Raw genomic sequence first — 20,865 nt, forward strand, 5'->3', positions numbered from 1 at the left:
ACAGACATGATAAAGGCACCAACACTTTTACCTCCTCAGGAGGCTAAAGAAATTTGGCATGTCCCCTTTGACCCTCACCAATTTTTATTGAGGTACCATAAAGCATCCCTTCCAGATGCATCATACCTTGGTATAACAACTACTCCGCCTATGACTGCAGGAGACTGCAGAGAATTGTGGACACCAGACTTTCCTCCACTTCTCACTACTTCAGTAAAACAACTGCTATAATCAAAGACCCTGATATTAGAACATGGAAAACCAACAGCACAATACAGGTCTTTTGGCCCACAATGCTGTGCAGAACATGTACTTACTTTAGAAATTTCCTAGGTTTACCCATAGCCCTCTATTTTTCTAAGCTCCATGTACCTATCCAGAAGCCTCTTAAAAGACCATCTCGTATCTGTCTCCACCATCAGCAAACTTACTAATCCATCCCTTCACTTCCTCATCCAGGTCATTTATAAAAATCACGAAGAGAAGGGGTCCCAGAACAGATCCCTGAGGCACACCACTGGTCACCGACCTCCATGTAGAATATGACCCGTCCACAACCACCCTTTGCCTTCTGTGAGCAAGCCAATTCTGGGTCCACAAAGCAAGGTCCCATTGGATCCCATGCCTCCTTACTTTCTCAAGAAGCCTCGCATGGGGAACCTTATCAAATGCCTTGTTGAAATCCATATACACGACATCTACCACTCTACCTTCATCAATATGTTTAGTCACATTCTCAAAAGATTTAATCAGACTCGTAAGGCACAACCTGCATTTGACAAAGCCATGCTGACTATTCCTAATCATATTATGCCTCTCCAAATGTTCATAAATCTCTAAATCCTCAGGATCTTTTCCATCAACTTGCCAAACATTGAAGATAAGACTCACTGGTCTATAATTTCCTGAAGCTATCTCTACTCCCTTTCTTGAATAAGGGAACACCATCTGCAACCCTCCAATCCTCCAAAACCTCTCCTGTCCCAATTGATGATGCAAGGATCATTGCTGGAGGCTCAGCAATCTCCTCCCTCACCTCCCACAGTAGTCTGGGGTACATCCTATCCAGTCCCAGAGATTTATCCAACTTGATGCTTTCCAAAAGCTCCAGCACATCCTCTTTCTTAATGTCTATATGCTCAAGCTTTTCAATCCACTGTAAGTCATCCCTATAATCGCCTAGATCCTTTTCTGTAGTGAATACTGAAGCAAAGTATTCATTAAGTATCTCTGCTATCTCTTCCGGTTCCACACACACTTTTCCACTGTCAGGCTTGACTGGTCCTATTCTCTCACGTCTTATCCTTTTGCTCTTCACATACTTGTAGAATGCCTTGGGGTTTTCCTTAATCCTGCTTGCCAAGGCCTTCTCATGGCTCCTTCTGGCTCTCCTAATTTCATTCTTAAACTGCTTCCTGCTAGCCTTATAGTCCTCTAGATCTCTATCATTACCTAGTTTTTTGAACCTTTCATAAGCTTATCTTTTCTTTTCTGCTTGACTAGAGTTTCAACAGCCTTTGTACACCATGATTCCTGTACCTTACCATCATTTCCCTGTCTCATTGGAACATACCTATGCAGAATGCCATGCAAATATTCCCTGAACATTTGCCACATTTCTGCCGTACATTTCCTGAGAACATCTGTTCCCAATTTATGCTTCCAAGTTCCTGTCTGATAACTTCATATTTCCCCTACTCCTGTTTCTAACTCCCACCCACAAAAACTCAGTAGACAATCCCTCCATGACTTCCTCCTTTTCTGCAGCTGTGACACCATCTCTGATCAGCAGTGCTTCCGTTTGCCTCCCTCCCTGTCCTTTCTGAAACACCTAAAGCCTGGCACTCGAAGTAACCATTCCTGCCCCTGAGCCATCCAAGTCTCTGTAATGGCCACAACATCATAGCTCCAAGTACTGATCCACACTCTAAGCTCATCCGCTTTGTTCATGATGCTTCTTGTATTAAAATAGACATATCTTAAACCATCGGTCACCTGTATCACCTGTATATCCTTCCTCTCGCACTGTCTCCAAGCTTTCTCTATATGTGAGCCCACCACCCTTTCCTCCATCTCTTCAGTTCGGTTCCCACTCCCCAGTAATTCTAGTTCCCCAATAGCCTTAGCAAATCTTCCTGCCAGGATATTGGTCTCCCTTGGATTCAATTGCAACCCGTCCTTTTTGTACAGGTCACACCTGCCCCAAAAGACATCCCAATGATCCAGAAATCTGAATCCCTGCCCCCTGCTCCAATACCTCAGCCATGCATTCATCCTCCACCTCACTCTATTCCTATACTCACTGTCATGTGGCACAAGCAGTAATCCTGAGATTACTACCTTTGAGGTCCTGCTTCTCAACTTCCTTCCTAACTCCCTGTAGTCTGTTTCAGGACCTCGTCCCTTTTCTTACCTATGTTGTTGGTACCAATATGTACTACGACCTCTGGCTGTTCACCTTCCCACTTCCCAGGATATGGTGGACGTGATCAGAAACATTCTGGACCCTACACCTGGGAGGCAAACTATCATCCGTGTTTCTTTCCTGCATCCACAGAATCGCCTGTCTGACCCCCTAACTATAGAGTCCCCTATCACTACTGCCATCCTCTTCCTTTCCCTACCCTTCTGAGCCACAGGGCCAGACTCCGTGCCAGAGGCACGACCACTGTTGCTTCCCCCAGGTAGGCCGTCTCCCCCAACAGCACTCATACAGGAGTCCTTATTGTTAAGGGGGTCAGCCACAGGGGTACTCTCTAGTATCTGACTCTTGCCCTTCCCTCTCCTGGCTGTTACCCACTTATCTGTCTCTTGAGGCCCTAGTGTGAGTACTTGCCTATAGCTCCTCTCTATCACCTCCTCACTCTCCCTGACCAGACGAAGGTCATCGAGCTGTATCTCCAGTTCCCTTACACGGTCCCTAAGGAGCTGCAACTCGATGCATCTGGCGCAGATGTGGCCTTCCAGGAGGCTGGGGGTCTCCCAGACTTCCCACATCTGACAGCCAGAACACCGGCCTCACATCCATACTTCCTGTTTCTGTTCTTCAGAGGTAACCTACCTCGCCTTGACCCATTATTGCCAAAGCCCCGTTGAGCCATAGCCTTCCTACTCTGTCTCCCTCTACTGCGTCGCCTGCTTCTCTGACGTCTGCTTTATAAAGCTGTCTTCTTTTTAAACTCTTCCCGTCAGTCTAACTCGCTGACGTCCATGTGCCTGTGCAGTTGTTCCTCAATCAAACTTTATTCTTTGAGTCTTTGAGAGTCAAAGTCCAGGGAGTCTCTTGTCTCTCCCCAGCCATCAGACAGGAGATACAAAAGCTTGAAAGCGTATAGCACTGGCCTCAAGGACAGCTTTTATCCCACCCTTATAAGACTACTGAATGGTTCCTTGTATGATAAGATGGGCTCTTGACCTCATAATCTATCTCATTATAACCTTGCACCTGTTTGCCTGCTTACATTGCACTTATTCTGTAACCATAATACTTTATTCTGTACTCTGTTATTGTTTTAGCTTCTGCTACCTTAATGCAGTTTTGTAATGAATTGATCCATATGAACGGTATGCAAGGCAAGTTTTTCATTGTACCTTGGTACATGTGATGAACCAGTTTACCAAACTGGGTCAATTTTATTTTTTTTTAAGGTCATCTGCAATATGATCACTATAATATTTCAAAGAAAGTGTTTTGTTAGATAGCATGCATGCAGTGTTTACTGTATGGAGAGGAACAAAATTAGAAGTCATTAACATGAGAGAGTCACTTAGAAGTTAAATAGGAAACTGAGTGAAGACATAAGTGATTGCAGATGCTGGAATCTGCAGCAACACACAACGCAGTCGAGATGAAGGGTCTCCACTAAAAACTTCAGCTGTCTATTTCCCTCCCGTTCTACTGGGTGTCTCCAGCGTTTTGTGTGTTTTGCAGGCAATGAAGTGTAGCTTCTTTGTCCAGTGAGTGGAGTGAACTGTCATGCACATATGTGCAGCAGCTCGTGATGATTCATTTAGGAGGAAGCTAAATAAAATACTCCTTGTGTTCTTTTGCAGATGAGATCATGCATCAAGACAGTCCTTTATATGCTGCTGACATCACTGAACAGCTGGCCAAACAATTTGCCTTTCGATCAGGTAAGGGCCCTTGAGCACACAACATCATTTCCTCATAAAGTCTTTGTCCTGTCAGGATATGTGGAACTAAACTAAAGCTCTGGATCCTTTTTCTGTTCCAAGATGGGAAAAGCATGATTTGTAAATATTATAACATTTCAATAGGACATTGACTTTCAAAATTCAGATATTATGAATGGAAGTGGGAATTTCTTTGTATTGTTAGTCTGCATAAAGCAGAGATTTACTTAAAGAGTGATTACTTGAGAGAAAGGAACAGAAAAACCAAATAAAGAGGAAATATCTGTTTTTGGTTTAGAAGCTACATTCTTGCAGAAGCGAAATGAATGATACAAAATTAAAATGCAGCAGATGAAAGGTGCTTGATTTAACTGATTATGTAATCTGCCTGTATTATTAGTGGAGACAATTTGTGAAGGATTGCATATCAAGTTGTGTCATAGTGGTTTTCGTGTCAGTCTCTTCAGATTTCATGAACTGGTTGCATGTCTGTTATTAAGTTATAGAAATATTGAGCAATACGAAACAAATAAAGGCCCAACCATTCTATGCTGACCATGGTGCCCAGTTTCCTGCTTTTGGCCATGTGTCTCTAAATCCAGCCTCCTCTGTGTGCCCATCCTAGTGCTTCCTAAATGATACTATTGTACTGCCTCTGGCAGCTCTTTCTATATGCTCACCACCCACAGCATGGAAAACTTGCCCCTCAGGTCCTTTTAAATCTTTCCTCTCTCACCCTTAACCTTTGACCCCTAGTTGTAGTCTTACCTACCTCCTATTACGGATTTAATACTTCAATTATATTTTAGTAATTTTCTATGTGTGTGTATATATATATATAAAAAATGTGTGTGTGTGTGTGTGTGTATATATATATATTTCTTAAACATTCTTCTTCATTTAAGTAATTCATTACAGGTTATATGTAAAAATACGTGAATTGCATATGTCATTATGCTACGATGTGATACACGTGTGCCTCGCTTAAAGTAAACTCGAATTAGACCTGTATCCCTAGACTCTGGTGTCTTCTTTGAATTAATTTAATGTTTTGAAGTAACAAACCATAACACCTACATTGGGAAAAAGACTACCACCATCCAGTTTATCAACACCTCCCACAATTTTAAACACTTGTAAGGTTGAAGAAAACCCTTCCTTCTCCTAGGTTCCATAGAATAGAGACCTAGTCAGGCCAACCTTTTTCTATAATCACATTTATACCTAGATACAGTATCTATGTATATCTGTAATTGTAGTTATAGTAAGTTGCATCTTTAAGTGGAAAGATGAAAACACTTATCCTTGAGTGAGTTTATCACTCTGATGCTTCTTGAGAGCTTGGTTGCTTGGACAGTTAAATGCTGCAGTATTGGACAAGTGATTATGGCCCTACTAAGAAGCAGCCTGATGTAGCACCTATTGGGAACTTCTGGTGGGGAGATAGAATTGCCAGATTTTCTGCTGCTTAACCTAATGTACGGGGTCTTACTTTTGTTACATTTAAAATGGCGATTTTGTTATGTTAATCTGTGGAATGCGGCTTTGTTGTGTTTTAACGCTGCAGAGAGTTTGCGCTAGCAGTTTGTTTTACTTTAAATGAGATAACCAGGTTCTATTAGCCAATGGGTGGTTATGTATCGTTTTGTTTTCGGATGCCATGCTCTATGATATGACTGTGGACTGAGTTTTGGCGGGGAGTCGGAGGAGAGACGAGGAGGACGGCGGACGTGCGGAGAGGCTCCGGTCGATCACTTCGGGTGGTCCCGAGCCGTGGGTCGACGGAATTCGGGTGGTTGTCTGACGTCGAACTTGAGCTCCAACGGTAGCGCACGAAGAACTTGGACTTTGATAAGTGTTGGCGCCTTTTTTTTTCCCATTACTTTCCTCTCTGTATCAAATGTATATTAATGCCCTAGAATTAGTAATATCTATAAAGTGTATGTGTTAAAATTTACTGGGTGTGCTGGCTGATGATTGATGTTTGTGATTGATTCGGGCGACGACTGACCCTGAGGGGAGTGTTGAAGCAGATGCTGGGCGGGATTTCCCCTAGACATTCACGAGCCAATATAACGGAACATTACAAGTGGGGGCTCGTCCGGGATTTGGATTTTTTTTCGGGAAAGTTGTACTTGTTGTTGCGGTAAGTGGTGGGAAGATGGAGCGAGATAAGATTGTAAGACAACTTAATCTTCTCAAGTCACTGATAATCTATAATGACCCAGCAGGCTGGTCTATAAGTGGCTGATGGATGTATTACTATTGATCTGAAAGAGTCACTTCAAAAGTCTTTGAACTATGAGCAACAGCAAATTTAGAAAGTAGTTATTAACAATATGTATCATCTCTGTTATTCTCTTTGATTTAAACACACTTTAATGAACACAGTTCGCTCAGTTTTACATTTGGTATATTGAAAAGAACTTCAAAGGGGCAGTTACTTTTCAAAATTCCTTTTCCTTCACTCAGAAACATAATTATGTTGTGCATCATTCAAGGGATATGCATCAGGAAGGTTAGATTAGATTAGATTAGGTTATGGGGATGCACAGTCCTCTTTTATTGTCATTTAGTAATGCATGCATCAAGAAATGATATAACGTTCCTCCAGAATGATATCACAGAAATACAAGACAAACCAAGACTAAAAAAACTGACAAAAACAATGTAATTATAACATATAGTTACAACAGTGCAAAGCAATACCGTAATTTGATAAAGAACAGACCATGGGGACGGTTAAAAAAAAAGTCTCGAAGTCTCTCGGAAGTCCCATCATCTCACGCAGATGGTAGAAGGAAGAGAAACTCTCTTCCTGCCATGAGCTTCCAGCGCCACAAACTTGCCGATGCAGCATCCTGGAAGAACCTGACCACAGTCGACTCTTGAGTCCGTCTGAAAACTTTGAGTCTCCGACCAGCCCTCTGACTCCGAGCACCGAGCACCATCTCTGCCGAGCGCTTCGACCCTGGCCCTGGCGACAGGCAATAGGCAAAGCCGAGGATTTGGGGCCTTCCCCTCTGGAGACTCTCGATCGCACAGTAGCAGTGGCAGCGGCGGTAAGTGTTACTGACCCTGTGTTCTTTTGAGCAGTTGAGGAATCTGAAGAGTTTGACTGGAGGAGTTTGTTACTTCCTACTCCAGTTCACTGTCAGCATAAAGGTTCTTTGATGATGCTCTCGTGAAGTGCCTTGGAACCTTCCGGTATATTAAGAGGGCTGAAGTCCAACTGTGGATAAGAAAGACCTGGCACAGCCTTTGTGATGGGTGCATAAATAATATTGCATTTTTGGTCAATTGAATAATTAATCAGCCAAATTAACTTAGCACCCTGTATTCAGGATATTCACCAGCTATTTCCATATTTTCTTTACATTCTGATACAAAGAGATCTGGATGTCCTCCTGCAAGATTGACAAAAGGCTAACATGCAGCCAAAACATGTAATTGGGTGACCTGACAGGATGTTGTGATTTACTGCTGTGGGCGTTGAATACAATAGTAGGGAAGTTATAGTTCAGCTACATTGGGAATTGATTTGAGACTGTTTCTGGAATACCCTGAATAATATAGACTAATATCTGCATTATGCAGGTTGTCTGATGAGGAAAAGTGGACAGGCCAGAGTGTTATGTGCTGTAGTTTAAAAAGTGGGAAGTGATTTGACAGAAGCATATACAATAGCATCCTGAAGGTTCTTGACAGAACCAATGTGGAGATAATGCTTATCTTGTAGAAGAATCTAGAAATTAGGGGTGATGGTTTTAAAAGAAGGGGCAGTTAATTTAAATCAAAGAAAAGAGTAATATTTTTCCTACAGTGGATTGGAACACTCTTCCTCAAAAGGTGGTGGAGGCAAGGTCAGGATATTTTAAATAGAAGCTTGCTAAGCAAGGTGATGGAAGGTTACTGCTGGAAGGGATAATATGCAATTGAAATTAGTCACTTTAATAGCAGAGCAGGTTTGAGGGGACATGGCCCACATTTGCCTCAAATTGGTATTTCCCTGTGGAAATAAGGCTTCAACTCAAATTTTATGCAAAGTGCTTAGAGCCCTAATTTACATGTCATTTGGTTGCCATGTACTGCTGCTTCTTGAGGACAGCAGATGATTTCAAAAGGGTGTAGAACATAAAGAAAGAGCATAACGCTCAGGAGACCCTTCCCTAATCCTTCCAGATTATTCCTGAGTTTCTGTGAATTCTGGACTAATTTCCTGGATACTGCCCTGAACAAGCCAAAAGAAAAATCATATTGTCAATAAACAAAGCTTTTTATTACTTTTTTGAACAATGTAATACATTAATTATATTAACACTAAAGATGAAATGGTGGATATAGGGTTTAATTGGATAGGGAACAATTGAAGATTGATTGGTTATATGATGACATCTGCAGGAACAAATTCAACTAAAGAACGTAACCCCACCCATTTGCCTGTAGTAAGTCCTACGTGGGCTGTGAGGAGTTAACCTGGAGTTATAACATTAATCCTTCAGGCTCTTTAGCTATCAAATCCTTCATTTCCCTTCAGATCCTGAAACTAAACAATGCCAGTCATGACCAAAGGTTGAGCATTCTTGTTCTTGACACGAAGAAGCAAATAACAAAGATGATTCCAGGGAACACACATCAAAGTTGCTGGTGAATGCAGCAGGCCAGGCAGCATCTCTAGGAAGAGGTACAGTCGACGTTTCGGGCCGAGACCCTTCGTCAGGACTAACCGAAAGAAGAGCTAGTGAGAGATTTGAAAGTGGGAGGAGGAGAGGGAGATCCAAAATGATAGGAGAAGACAGGAGGGGGAGGGATGGAGCCAAGAGCTGGACAGGTGATAGGCAAAAGGGATATGAGAGGATCATGGGACAGGAGGCCCAGGGAGAAAGAAAGGTGGGGGGGATCCAGAAGATGGGTAAGGGGTATAGTGAGGGGGACAGAGAGAGAAAAAGGAGAGAGAGAAAAAGAATGTGTGTGTATATAAATAAACAATGGATGGGGGACGATGGGGAGGTGGGGCATTAGTGGAAGTTTGAGAAGTCAATGTTCATGCCATCAGGTTGGAGGCTACCCAGACGGAATATAAGGTGTTGTTCCTCCAACCTGAGTGTGGCTTCATCTTTACAGTAGAGGAGGCCGTGGATAGACATATCAGAATGGGAATGGGATGTGGAATTAAAATGTGTGGCCACTGGGAGATTCCAGGGAAGTGTTTTAAGGAGAGATTAAGGAAGCTAATCCACAATGGCCACCCCAGGGTACTGGATGATGACCCTTTCATTGCCCCTGCCCATTCCCACGCTGATCTTTGCTTTTTTTGATTTCACCATCCTTGGTCTTCTCCACCGCCAGGGTGAGACCTAATGCAAACTAGGCGATTCATTCTTCATCTTTTAATCTATATAGTCTACAACCCAATCAGAATGAATTTTATAACCTTCATCTCTGGAATTTTACCCCCATTCTTTCTCTGGTTGTTCCATTTTTGACCCCTCTCCCATATACTCCCTCCATTACCCCACCACCCATTTTCGACTCCCGTCCCTCCTAGTTCCCTCTGCCTGCTACCCACACATGGCGATATTAAACTCTCCAGCTCCTCCTCTCCCCATCTGATTCTGGTTCTATTGGCTCTTCACTTCTCCCCTATTGGTTCCCATCATCAACTTCCCCTCTGATCTGATTCCAGCATTGATAGTCTCTGTGTTCCTGTTTTTCACCCTTCCAGCAGATGACCCCATCTTCACCCTGCCCTTCATGAGGCAACCTGGCTTTACCTGCCTCTGTCTCCCAAATCCTGTCCTGCCCTGCCCTACCTAGCTCCATCTGCCTGTTATCTTTCACCCTTCCATGGTTCATCATTTGCCCCTGTCTCATCATTCTGTCTCTCCTCTTTTTATCAGCTATCTTCCCTTTCCACCTAGTCTTGATGCAGGATCTCCACCTGAGACATTGACAAGTATTCCTCCTCAAAGATGCTGCTTGACTCACTGAGTTCCTTCCACAGATTTTCTGTTGCTCTGGATACCAAGAACTACAATCAATTTGTCGCTGTCTCTCCCTTCTAAGGAGGTCTGTGACCTAAAGTCCTAATGATCATATGGGGGATTAATTAAATTTGACTAGGGTAGTCGTTCACTGGAGTTTTCAAATACCATTGAACAGAGGTTAACAGCATAGAAATCAGTTGTGAACAACAGAGATGAAACAATCTCCCTTCCCTTCATGCACAAAGTTGTTTTTCAGAAAGCTGTAAGGTAAAGCTATTGCTTTGTGCTATTTAAAAGGGTTCAATTTATGTATGGACTGCCTCTAATGTCCTGAAAACATCATCTTGTGCCAGTGCAGTTATCGAACAAAACCTGGCACTGAGGATGTAATAAAATATTTGGAGAAACAGTCAAGAGTCCAGAATGATTCCATGCGGTGATCCTGAAAGGTAGTTGGGCTGCAGAAGATTATAGAGACAGGGAGGAATGAGGCCATGAAGAGATTAAAGTACTTACCTGAAGATTTTATTTACAAGTGGACTCAGGCAAGGAGGGTCAATGATACTTTTATTTGTGGGAGAGATATGAGTGAGAAGCTCTGAGTAGAGAGAGATGGTTGCAAGGACCTTGGATTGGCCTAAGACAATACAGTAGTCAGGTAGAGGGTTAGATTTGGTAATTACAGATGGTGAATGAATATTGGATGCTGGGCAAGTAAAGTGAGATCAGAGGGAATGGAGAAGTGGGTGATATGTGGAGCAGTATACTTTTGGATCCAATTTGCCAAGGGCTGGCATGTAGAATTAGAGGAGACAAAAATAAATATTTGGGACAGATATGAGGTGATCTTTCTCCCCAGTGACCAAAGGAGGATTTTTTTGTATGCCATTTTGTTTTTTCAACAGATGACTGACTGAAGAACTTTGCTGCTAGTTTAGTTGATAATTGTGTTAGGCTTTTTGTGGCATTGCTCCCCACATGTTCATCGGTAGGCTTGAGTGCATGAACTTTTTATTGATCCATTCACAGGATATAGATATAACTGGCAAGACTGCCATTCATCATCGATTCCTGATAACACCTCTGCTCTGGCTTCGTGGGTCCATAGAGTCCATGCACTCTTTTCACTCTAATCTTACATTAATCCCAAATTTCTCCCCAAGTTCCCACCAACTCCCTCCAAATTCTATCACTTGTATAGACACTAAAGGCAGTTTACCATGGCCAATTTGCGTATAAATCCTCATGCCTTTGGGTTGTGGAAAGAAACCTAGGGAAAATGTTCTAAACCCAACCACCCTCAATGGCTTCATCAATCGCTGGTGATCGCATCGTGTCCTGCACTATTTATGACTTGTCAGATAACGAAGCAGTCTACACATAAATGCAGCAAGACCTGGACAATATCCAAACCTGTGCTGATGGGCATCAAGTAACATTTGTACCGGGCAATATCAATACCCTACAAGAGGAAATCCAGCTATTCCCCCCTGAAATTACCACCACTGAATCCCCCACTATTGTTATCCTGGGGGTTACCATTGACCAGAAACTGAACTAGAGTAGTCATATATACAATGTGGTTACATGCAAATGTCAGAAGCTTGGAATCCTGCAGTGAGTAACTCATTTCCTAACTCCCCCAAACTTCACCTTTATTTACAATGCTGAATTCAGAACTGTAATGCAGTCCTCTCTCCTTGCCTGGGTGGTGTTGTTTCAAACCTACTCAAGCAGCTGAACACCATGCAGGGCACAGCAGCCAACTTGCTAGGCACCCTACAGTTCACTCATCACCCCCCCCCCATCGCCCAGTACAGCAGTTCGTATACGATGCACTGCAGCACTCACCAAGATTCCTTAACACCTTCCAAGTCTATGATTTCGACCAGCTATGACAAGGATGGTAAAAATATGGGAACAGCACCAACCGGAAGCTGCCCTCCAAGCCACACAAAATTCTGCCTTGGTAACATGTTGCTGATCCTTCACCCTCACTGGGTCAACATCCTGGAACTCTCTCCCTGAAAGCGTTGTGGAGTGTGGTGCTTCAAGAAGGTGGCTCTCTATCACCTTCTCAAGGGTAGGTAGGGATGGGCACTTAAATGCTCAGCTTCTGAAACCCCCTTCTTTTGAATGAATAAAACAAGGTATTGTCGTTTCACAGCACGGTGCCTGTACACCAGCCTCCATGCTCCAACATTGCATGTGTAAAGTAGTGCCAGAAATAAGTTCATTCAAAATCTTCTGTTCTGACCTCAAAATGACCTCCAGGAAGGGAATGGTCCACCAATGCTCCTAGCCTCAGCGGCAGTGTTGGTTGCCCTATGGTATTTGCCCAAATACAGCTGTTACACTGTCGTTATACAAGATGTTAATGAGACTGCATTTGCAATATTGTGTTCAGTTTTAATCACACTGCTATAGGAAATGAACTAGAAAGAAAGCAGAGGAGATCTATGAGGATGTTGCTGGGACTCAAGCAACTGATTTATGGAAGGAGGTTGAGTAGGCTGGGATGCTTTTCATTGGATTATAGGAGAATGCTAGTATTCATTTCGAGAGGACTAGAATATAAGAGCAAGTGTGCCATGCTGAGGCTTTATAAAGCATTGGTCAATCCGCAGTATTGTAAGCAGTTTTGGGCCCCTTATCTAAGAAAAGATGTGCTAGCATTGGAAAGGGTCGAGAATAGGTTCACAAGAATGATTCCAGGAATGAAAGGGTTAAGAAACTGGTTGAGGAATGTTTGATTGGCTCTGGGCCTGTACTCACTGGAGTTTAGAAGGTTTGGTGGGGGTGGGGGGATCTCATTGAAACCTATTGAATATAGAAAGGGCTAGATGCCACTGACAGGGAGAGGATATTTCCTGTATGAGTGAGTCTGGACAAGAGGGCACAGCCTCGGAATAGAGGGATGTCCAACTAGAACAGAGATGAGGAGGAATTTCCTTAGCAAGTGGGTGGTGAATCTGTGAAACTCATTGGAACAGACAGCCGTGGAGACCAAGTTATTGAGTAAATTTAAAGCTGAAGTTGATAAGTTCCTGCTTAGTCAGGGTGTCAAAGGTTATGGGGAGAAGTCAGGGGAATGGGATTAAGAGGGATAGTATGTCAGCCATGATGGAATGACAGAGTGGACTTGATGGGCTGAATGACCTAATTTGCTCCTATGTCTTGTGGTCTTACAGTCTAATGAGGGGTGATCTACAGAGGTGTATGAAATCATGAGTATAGAGGGGATGAATGCACACACTTTATCCCAGGATTGGGGAGTCAAGAACTATAGAGCATAGCTTTAAGGTGTGAGGGAAAAGATTTAACAGAGACTTAAGGGATAACTTTTCCATCCAGAGGGTGGTCCGTATATGGAAAGAGGAAGTGGCTTAGGAAGGTACACGGACAGGTAGATGGATAGGATAGGAATGAATTAGAGGCATAAGGGACAAACACTGGAAAATGGGACTAGCATCTTGGTCATCATGGACCATCTGGGCTGAGGTCTGTAAGACCATAATATACAGGAGCAGAGTTAGGCCATTTAGCCCATCGAGTCTGCGCCACCATTTCACCATGGCTAATCCGTTATTCCTCGGAGCCCTAATCTCCTGTCTTCTCTCCATATCCCTTCATGCCCTAACCAATCAAGAATCTATCAACCTTTACCTTAAATATACATAAAGGCTTGGTCTCCACGGCTGCCTGTGGCAATTAATTCCACAAATTCACCACTCTCTGGCTAAAGAAATTCCCCCCCGCCATCTCTGTTCTAAAAGGACATCCCTCTATTCTGAGGCCGTGTCCTCTGGTCCTAGACTCCCCACCATAGAAATCATCCTTCCCAGATCCATTCTATCAAGGCTTTTCACCATTCAATAGGTTTCAATTAGGTCACCCCTTAGTCTTCTAAACTCTAGTGAATCCAGGCCCAGAGCCATTAAACACTCTTCATATGACAAGCCGTTTAATCCTGGAATCATTTTTGTGAATCTCCTTTGAACCCTCTCCAGTGTCAGCACATCCTCTCTAAGATAAGGGACTCAGAACTGCCCACAATACTCCAAGTGAGGCCTCACCAGTGCTTTATAAAGCCTCAACATTACATCCTTGCTTTTATATTCTAGTCTTGAAATGAATGTTAACACCACATTTGCCTTTCTCACCACAGACTCAACCTGCAAATTAACTTTCAGGGAATCCTGCACAAGGACTCTCAAGTCCCTTTGTGCCTCAGATTCTTGAATTTTTTGTCCATATAGAAACCCTTCTACCAAAGTTCATGACCATACATTTCCCGACACCGTATTCTATCTGCCACTTCTTTGCCCATTTTCCTAATTTGTCTAAGTCCTTCTGTAGCCTCTCGACTTCCTCAAAACTACTTGTCCCTCCATCTATCTTCATATTGCCTGCAAACTTTGCAACAAAGCCATCAATTCTGTCATTCAATGACAGACGTGTAAACTGAAGCGGTCCCAACCAGACCCCTGTGGAACATCACTGGTCCTGGCATAGAGTATCACTATAAGACTCTTTGAAAGCAGGGTCTACTGAACAGTTCCGCTGATCATGTGTTTGGTAAGCTGCAAACTCTACTGGCTGAATTAAGACACGAAAACTAATAGATACAGGGATGACATTGGAGCCATTTCTGTTCTCATGTCTGTGCTGAGGACTGAAGCAATGGAGAAGGAAGCTGTGAAGTGGGTATGAATTGTGAAGAAAGCACAGACTCTTGTCATGCACCCTTCATTACTCTTTGTGTTTGGCAAGTTAGCAGATCCCAGCTACTAAACTCAAGAAAACTGGTCCTACCTCAAAAGGTTTAGCATAAGTCCTCTCTCAGTAATAAAGTAATCACTTACCATCACTGTAGTGAGTGTGCCTATTTTTAACTTTATGCAGTGGAAACCATTTGTATCTGGTTAGTAGGCCTGAATTCAGATCTACATGGCAACTGAGGGATACCTTGGTTGCCTTGGTAACCATCTATATTTATCTGTATGCAGGTGCAGTTCCTGGGAGCAATTCTAATCCAAGCAGCGAATAAACTGTCACTGCCTGTTTGAAATCATCAGTTTATTTGAGTTCTTCATCTATACTGAAAGTATTTTACTATTTATGACAGGTTGACTTCTGTAAGTGTAACCAAGGTGATGAAGCCCAAAAAATACTCCAGATGACTTGAAATCAAAATTTGGCCCAGATCTGCCACATTTACAAGACAAGTTGTAGAGGATGTCACAGGGCTGAGGGGTGATGAACATTGATGCTGCATGGAAATGTGCATAAATAGGGCCGAGACAGTGGACCATGCCGTTTACTGTGTGAGTTCATTTGCAGAGTAACAGCACCATGTGTGGAGATGCTGATCAATACAGGGAGCACACCAGTGAAAGGACACGGAAGTTGTTTTGTCAAATTTAAAAAGATAGAAGTGTTGAGACATGAATATCTCAGTTAGGGGACAGAAATACCTGGAGCAGTTCATCATATAATGGAGTGTCCTCCTGGTGAGAAGCTACCAGTAGTAATGTCTTCTTGGCAAGGGACACCAATGGTAATGCCATTGGGAGTGAGTACTGTATGCCATAACAAGAATGATCAATTTTTGTCACATATCTGTGAAATAAGATGAAGAAAATTCAGGGTGAATAGCAATACCTAAGAATGCTTTGACTATGGTGATAAGGTTGTGTCTTACGCAACTGAATTGGAATTATTCCTCTGGCATGACAAATGGATCGAGTTATTGGTATTTGTACGTGTTGGTGGCTGATTGTCAAGGCTAAACTTGTCGGTGAGGACTGCTGGTTTTAAGGGTTAGTGAATGATTGTGAGGGTTGGTTTTGACTGAGGACGCTTGGTGATCAGGGTTGGTGATTGTAATTGGCAATTGATTGGCGATGTAGAAGGTTTCTTCATTGCTGTTTCCGTAACAATTTTTTTTACCAGTCAGGGTTGTTTGCCCTGAACTGAACCCCTGAACCTGGAGGGGTTCACTCTTAGTCTGTCCTCTACACTTTGACCTGTTTGGCATGGGTGACCCTACCAAGAGCCAAAACATAAAGCCTTGACACAAACCTCCAAACCCAACGAGAAGGCTGTAGTCCTTTTGGAGGGGTTGTAATGGTTGGTGATGAAATATTTGGTGATGTGCTAGGTGTTTAAAAGCCAGCGATATTATTGGAACCGCAGAAATTGATGGACTTCTATCTGTAGATTAACATTATCCCAGGACTGATATGATTAATGATTACCTTGCAGTGTAAGCATTTCCAAGAATGTATAGAGCTGCAAAAGATATCTGAGCCCTTACCAATACATAGAGCTAGGGATATGGAAGTGATAAGCACAGGGAAGGGAAAGGAAGTCCTGGACGAAGATGGATGTGTACAGGTGAGAAAGCAATAAAGTACCTACTACTCCAGTTAAGGTGGGTTCGGAGGTGGTCTATTGTGCTGTGTAACCGCAGAGTCTGATTCAGTTCCTTTGTCAGTTCCTTTGTTTTTAAAAATTGTATTGATGATAATTCTGTAATATTATTTTTCCTTACAGGTGGTCGAGGAGATGGCGGGTGTCCAATTATAACCTTTCCTGAATATCCAAACTTCACTGATATCCCTGAGGAGGAGTTCCAAAATGTTATAACATATCTGACCAGTGTTCCAAGGTAAGATTCAAGTAGTTCCTGTAATAGTGGCTTCCAAACATTTCGACTGAAGGACCCGTTAGTTTCATCTCAGTTACTTCAATAAAATTGAGGTCCCATGGACTCCATAACCCTTGGCATTTATACCCCACAACCTCTGACCTGAAGGGGTTGCTCTTGCTGGAGCTGCCATCTCACCATGAACGATGTTAATTAGATGTTTTCCTAGCTTACTGCAAGTGCAGACTAATAAATGCAACCCAAGAAAGAGGTTTCATTAAATGATAGGACTGCTTTAACTTCTGGATTTCCAGTATCTGGACACCATGCTCCGGCCTGCAGGGTTTCAATCCACCAGATGGACTGAATGGCAGCATCGGGAAAGGCCACAGGTATATCAAAGGTGCATCTTGAGACCTATACTTGTTATCACAAGGAAGGCATAACAGCATCTCCACTTTCTCAGAAATTTGCGTAGCTTTGGCATGAAACCAAAAACTTTGACAAATTTCTATAGATGTCCAGTGGAGACTATCCTAACTGGTGCAGAAACACCAATACCGGGAACAGAAAAGACCACAGAAAGTGGTAGATACAGCCCAGTCCACCACAGGCCAAGCCCTCCCCACTATTGAGTATATTTAACTGGAGTGCTGTCACATGAAAGCACAGTCGTCACAAAGATCCCCGCCATCCACACCACGCTCTCTATACACTGCTACCCTCCAGCAGGAGGTACCAGGTTCAGAAACATTTATTACCCTACAATCATTATACTCCTGAACTGAAATGGACAACTTCACTCACCACAACTCTGAAATTATTTCAAACTCCATGACCTACAGACTCAATTTCAAGCACTCTTTACAACTCATGTTCTCACTATTAATTTTTCTTTATTTACAGATTGTTTGTTTGTTAGTCTATGCTTATGTCTAGTTTTTTTTAATAGATTCTAATGTACTTTTTTATTTTTCCTGTTAATGCCTGCAAGAAAATGAATTTCAAGGTCGTATATGGTAACATGATGTACTTTGATAATAAATTTACTTTGAACTTTAATTCAAGTACAGAAAGAGATCTAAATAATAATTAAAATAAATGCATATGGAAGTGGAGATTTGAGACTGCAGTTGCTGGATTCTGGAGTGAAAGTTGATCTGCTGGAAAACACAATGGGTCACGCAGTACTGTATCTATGGAAGCAGAGGGATGGTTAATAATTTGGCTTGAGACCCTGCACCATGACTCAAAACTTCAGATGACCCTTTGCCTCTACCAGTGCTGCTTGATCTGCTGAGTTCATCTAGCAGACTATTTCTTTGCTGCAAATAAACTGCGTACATGAGTAGACAATTAGTCTCCTCGGGCCTCCTCTGTCATTCAGTAAGATCAAAACTGATCTGATCGTAACCTCATCTCTGCATTCCCGGTAATCTTTCACCACCTGCCACTAACCCTTCCCTCCACCTCACCTAACAAGAATCAGACCCCATCTCCCGAAGATTCTGCTTCCACTGTCTTTTGCAGTTAAGAGTTCAACACACTCAGTTCGGGGAGGTCCAGACAGAGTGATTAATTTATTTTTCCTCTCGGCCTTATTCTCCTGCCTTCTACCTTTTGATGCCTTTACTAATCAAGAACCTAACAACCTCCTCTTTAAAAGTACCCAATGGCTTGCCCTCTACAGCCTTCTGTGGCAATGAATTCCACAGATTTATCACCCTCTGACTAAAGAAGTTACTCCTCATTTCTGTTCTAAAGGGATGTCCTTCTATTCTGAGATTGTGCCCTCTGGTTCTAGACTTTCCCACTATAGGAAACGTCCTTTCCACATCCATGGTATCTAGACCTTTCAGTATGTGATAAGTTTCAATGAGATCCCCCCTCATCCTGCTAAACTCCAGCAAGTGCAGGCCCAAGGCCATCAAATACTCTGTATACATTAACATTTTCATTCCCAGGATCATTCTCGTTTACCTCCTCTGGAACCTCTCCAATGCCAGCACATCCTTTCTTAGATAAGGAGCCCTCACCACTTACTCAACCTGCAAGTTAACCTTTAGGAAATCCTGCATGAAGACCCCCAATTCTCTCTGCACCTCTAATTTCTGAATTTTCCTCTATTGAGAAAACAGCCTACACCTATATTCCTCTATCAAAGTTCCCTCTACCTTACCTTTCCCTACACCACACACCACTGCCGCTTATTTCCCTATTCTCCTTATCTATCTAAATCCTTCTGCAGACTCCCTTCTTTTTCAACACTATCTGCCCCTCCAGCTATCTGCAAACCTAGCCACAAAGCCATCAATTCTGTCTTCCAAATCATTGTCATAAAACATGAAAAGAAACAGCCCCAACACTGACCCCTGCAGAACACTGCTAACCACCGGCAGCCGATCAGAAAAGGCTGCATTTATTTCTACTCTTTGCTTCCTGTCAGTCAGCCATTCTTCTAACTATGCCAATCGCAGTCCTTAATACCCTGGGCTCTTATTTTGTTTAGCAGCCTCATATGTGGCACTTTGTCAAAGGCCTTCTGAAAATCCAGGTAAACAACATCCACTGACTCACCTTTGTCTATCCCGTCTGTTATTTCCTCAAAGATTTCCAACATATTTACCTCCACACCTGTCTCTAAACCACTCCTTGCCTTTGTTAACATATTTAAAGATCTTGGTCTTGTGCTTACTTTGGAATTGCTGTCCTATCAGATCATGTAAACGTTATATGTTATTACGTAACACCAGTTTGTTTTTTGGGAGGAATATGCATTTACAGATCAAGGATAGGCTCTTCACCCCTCTGACACATACTGACATGATCGTTCCAATTCTATGGACTTATCGCCACCTCCTGGAGATCTTTGTTACAGCTCAAAGAGGCACAGAGAGTTCAAATGCCTTTCATTACAAGGCAGCTAAATGCATTTATGTAGTAGTCTGTATAACATCAAAGATTCTGGTTTCCCTATACAGTGGATGCCAGTTAATTGGGCCATCAGTTAATCGGGGCGGCTGCTTATTTGGGACAACTCTGAAAGGACAAAAGCTAATTGAGAAGATAGTCAGGATTTTCTTCATTTATTTGGGCCATTGTGCTGCTTAATTGGGACAGGAATCTGTTATCCAACAGTTTCTAACCAGCATCAGTCATGTGTACTTGTGTGGCTATTAGATACTACACTGTGCTTAGAGCAAACAGTTTTTAAATGGCATCAGTTATGTGTGTTTGTGTTCAAAAAACAGTGATTTTTGTCACTGATAGTTGGTGAGGAATAAGCAGTAAGACAATTCAGAACCGTTTTCCTCGCTGTATTTTCAAACATTCATGCATGGAGATGCCAGAAACAGCTGAGAGTGAAAATGAAACAATTTCACTACTTCAGTGTTGGGAACTTTGAAGAATTTGAAGGTATTGACAGTTATCTTGAATGTTACAATGAAAACGACGATTTAGAGGGTGCAATTATCAAAAGCATTGCATGAAAACAGTCCATATTTGGTAATAGGTGTCTACGTTGACTTTGTTCATTTACTGTCGATCAAAAGAACACAGCAGTGTACACTGGATGAATTGCTCCATTGATAACTTTTGGAACTAATATACAGTTTTATAGTACCGTAGTAGTATTGGGAGTGTTCTAATTTGTTCTGTATTTCATTTAAATACATAATTTGTTATTCAGTTAAACAATAGTTTGTCCTTTTTATACTTTTTAGATTATTTCCATGAAACTTCAACTAATTGGGGCAGCTGCTTAATTGAGTCAAAATGTACTGGTCCCGATGTGTCCCAATTAACTGGAATTCACTGTATTTGGAATAAGTGATTATTTTTAAAAATTGCTTTCATCGAGTCTTCTGACTTTAGATATGGATACTACCAAAGTCTTATCTCCACCTTGAAATAACAGTCTGTGAGACTTTAATCTACACCCATTCCTACATCTCTCCAGAGCTCCATGCTCCCTCATCCTTACTTTCTTAAGCAATCCCATGGGATCAAGCATGACTTGCTTCTGGTCCAGTTGCATGGACTCTAATTGATAACATCAGTGTGGGAATCACTCAGTGGAGAGAATACCAC

At 42.4% G+C, this 20,865-nt stretch overlaps 1 protein-coding gene across 7 annotated transcripts in view; it reads left to right on the forward strand.

Moving 5' to 3' along the window:
• Positions 1–20,865, forward strand: part of mcf2la (mcf.2 cell line derived transforming sequence-like a) — a 240,729-nt gene that overhangs the window by 62,267 nt on the left and 157,597 nt on the right. For all 7 annotated transcript variants that reach the window (XM_072260875.1, XM_072260874.1, XM_072260873.1 and 4 more), the window contains 2 exons: positions 4,054–4,134; positions 16,680–16,794. In XM_072260875.1, the coding sequence (XP_072116976.1) occupies positions 4,062–4,134; positions 16,680–16,794 (188 nt within the window). In that variant the 5' untranslated portion in view covers positions 4,054–4,061. The remainder of the gene's footprint in view (positions 1–4,053; positions 4,135–16,679; positions 16,795–20,865) is intronic.

Source organism: Mobula birostris, chromosome 6, assembly GCF_030028105.1.
Source record: "Mobula birostris isolate sMobBir1 chromosome 6, sMobBir1.hap1, whole genome shotgun sequence".
Classification (NCBI taxonomy): Eukaryota; Metazoa; Chordata; class Chondrichthyes; order Myliobatiformes; family Myliobatidae; genus Mobula; species Mobula birostris.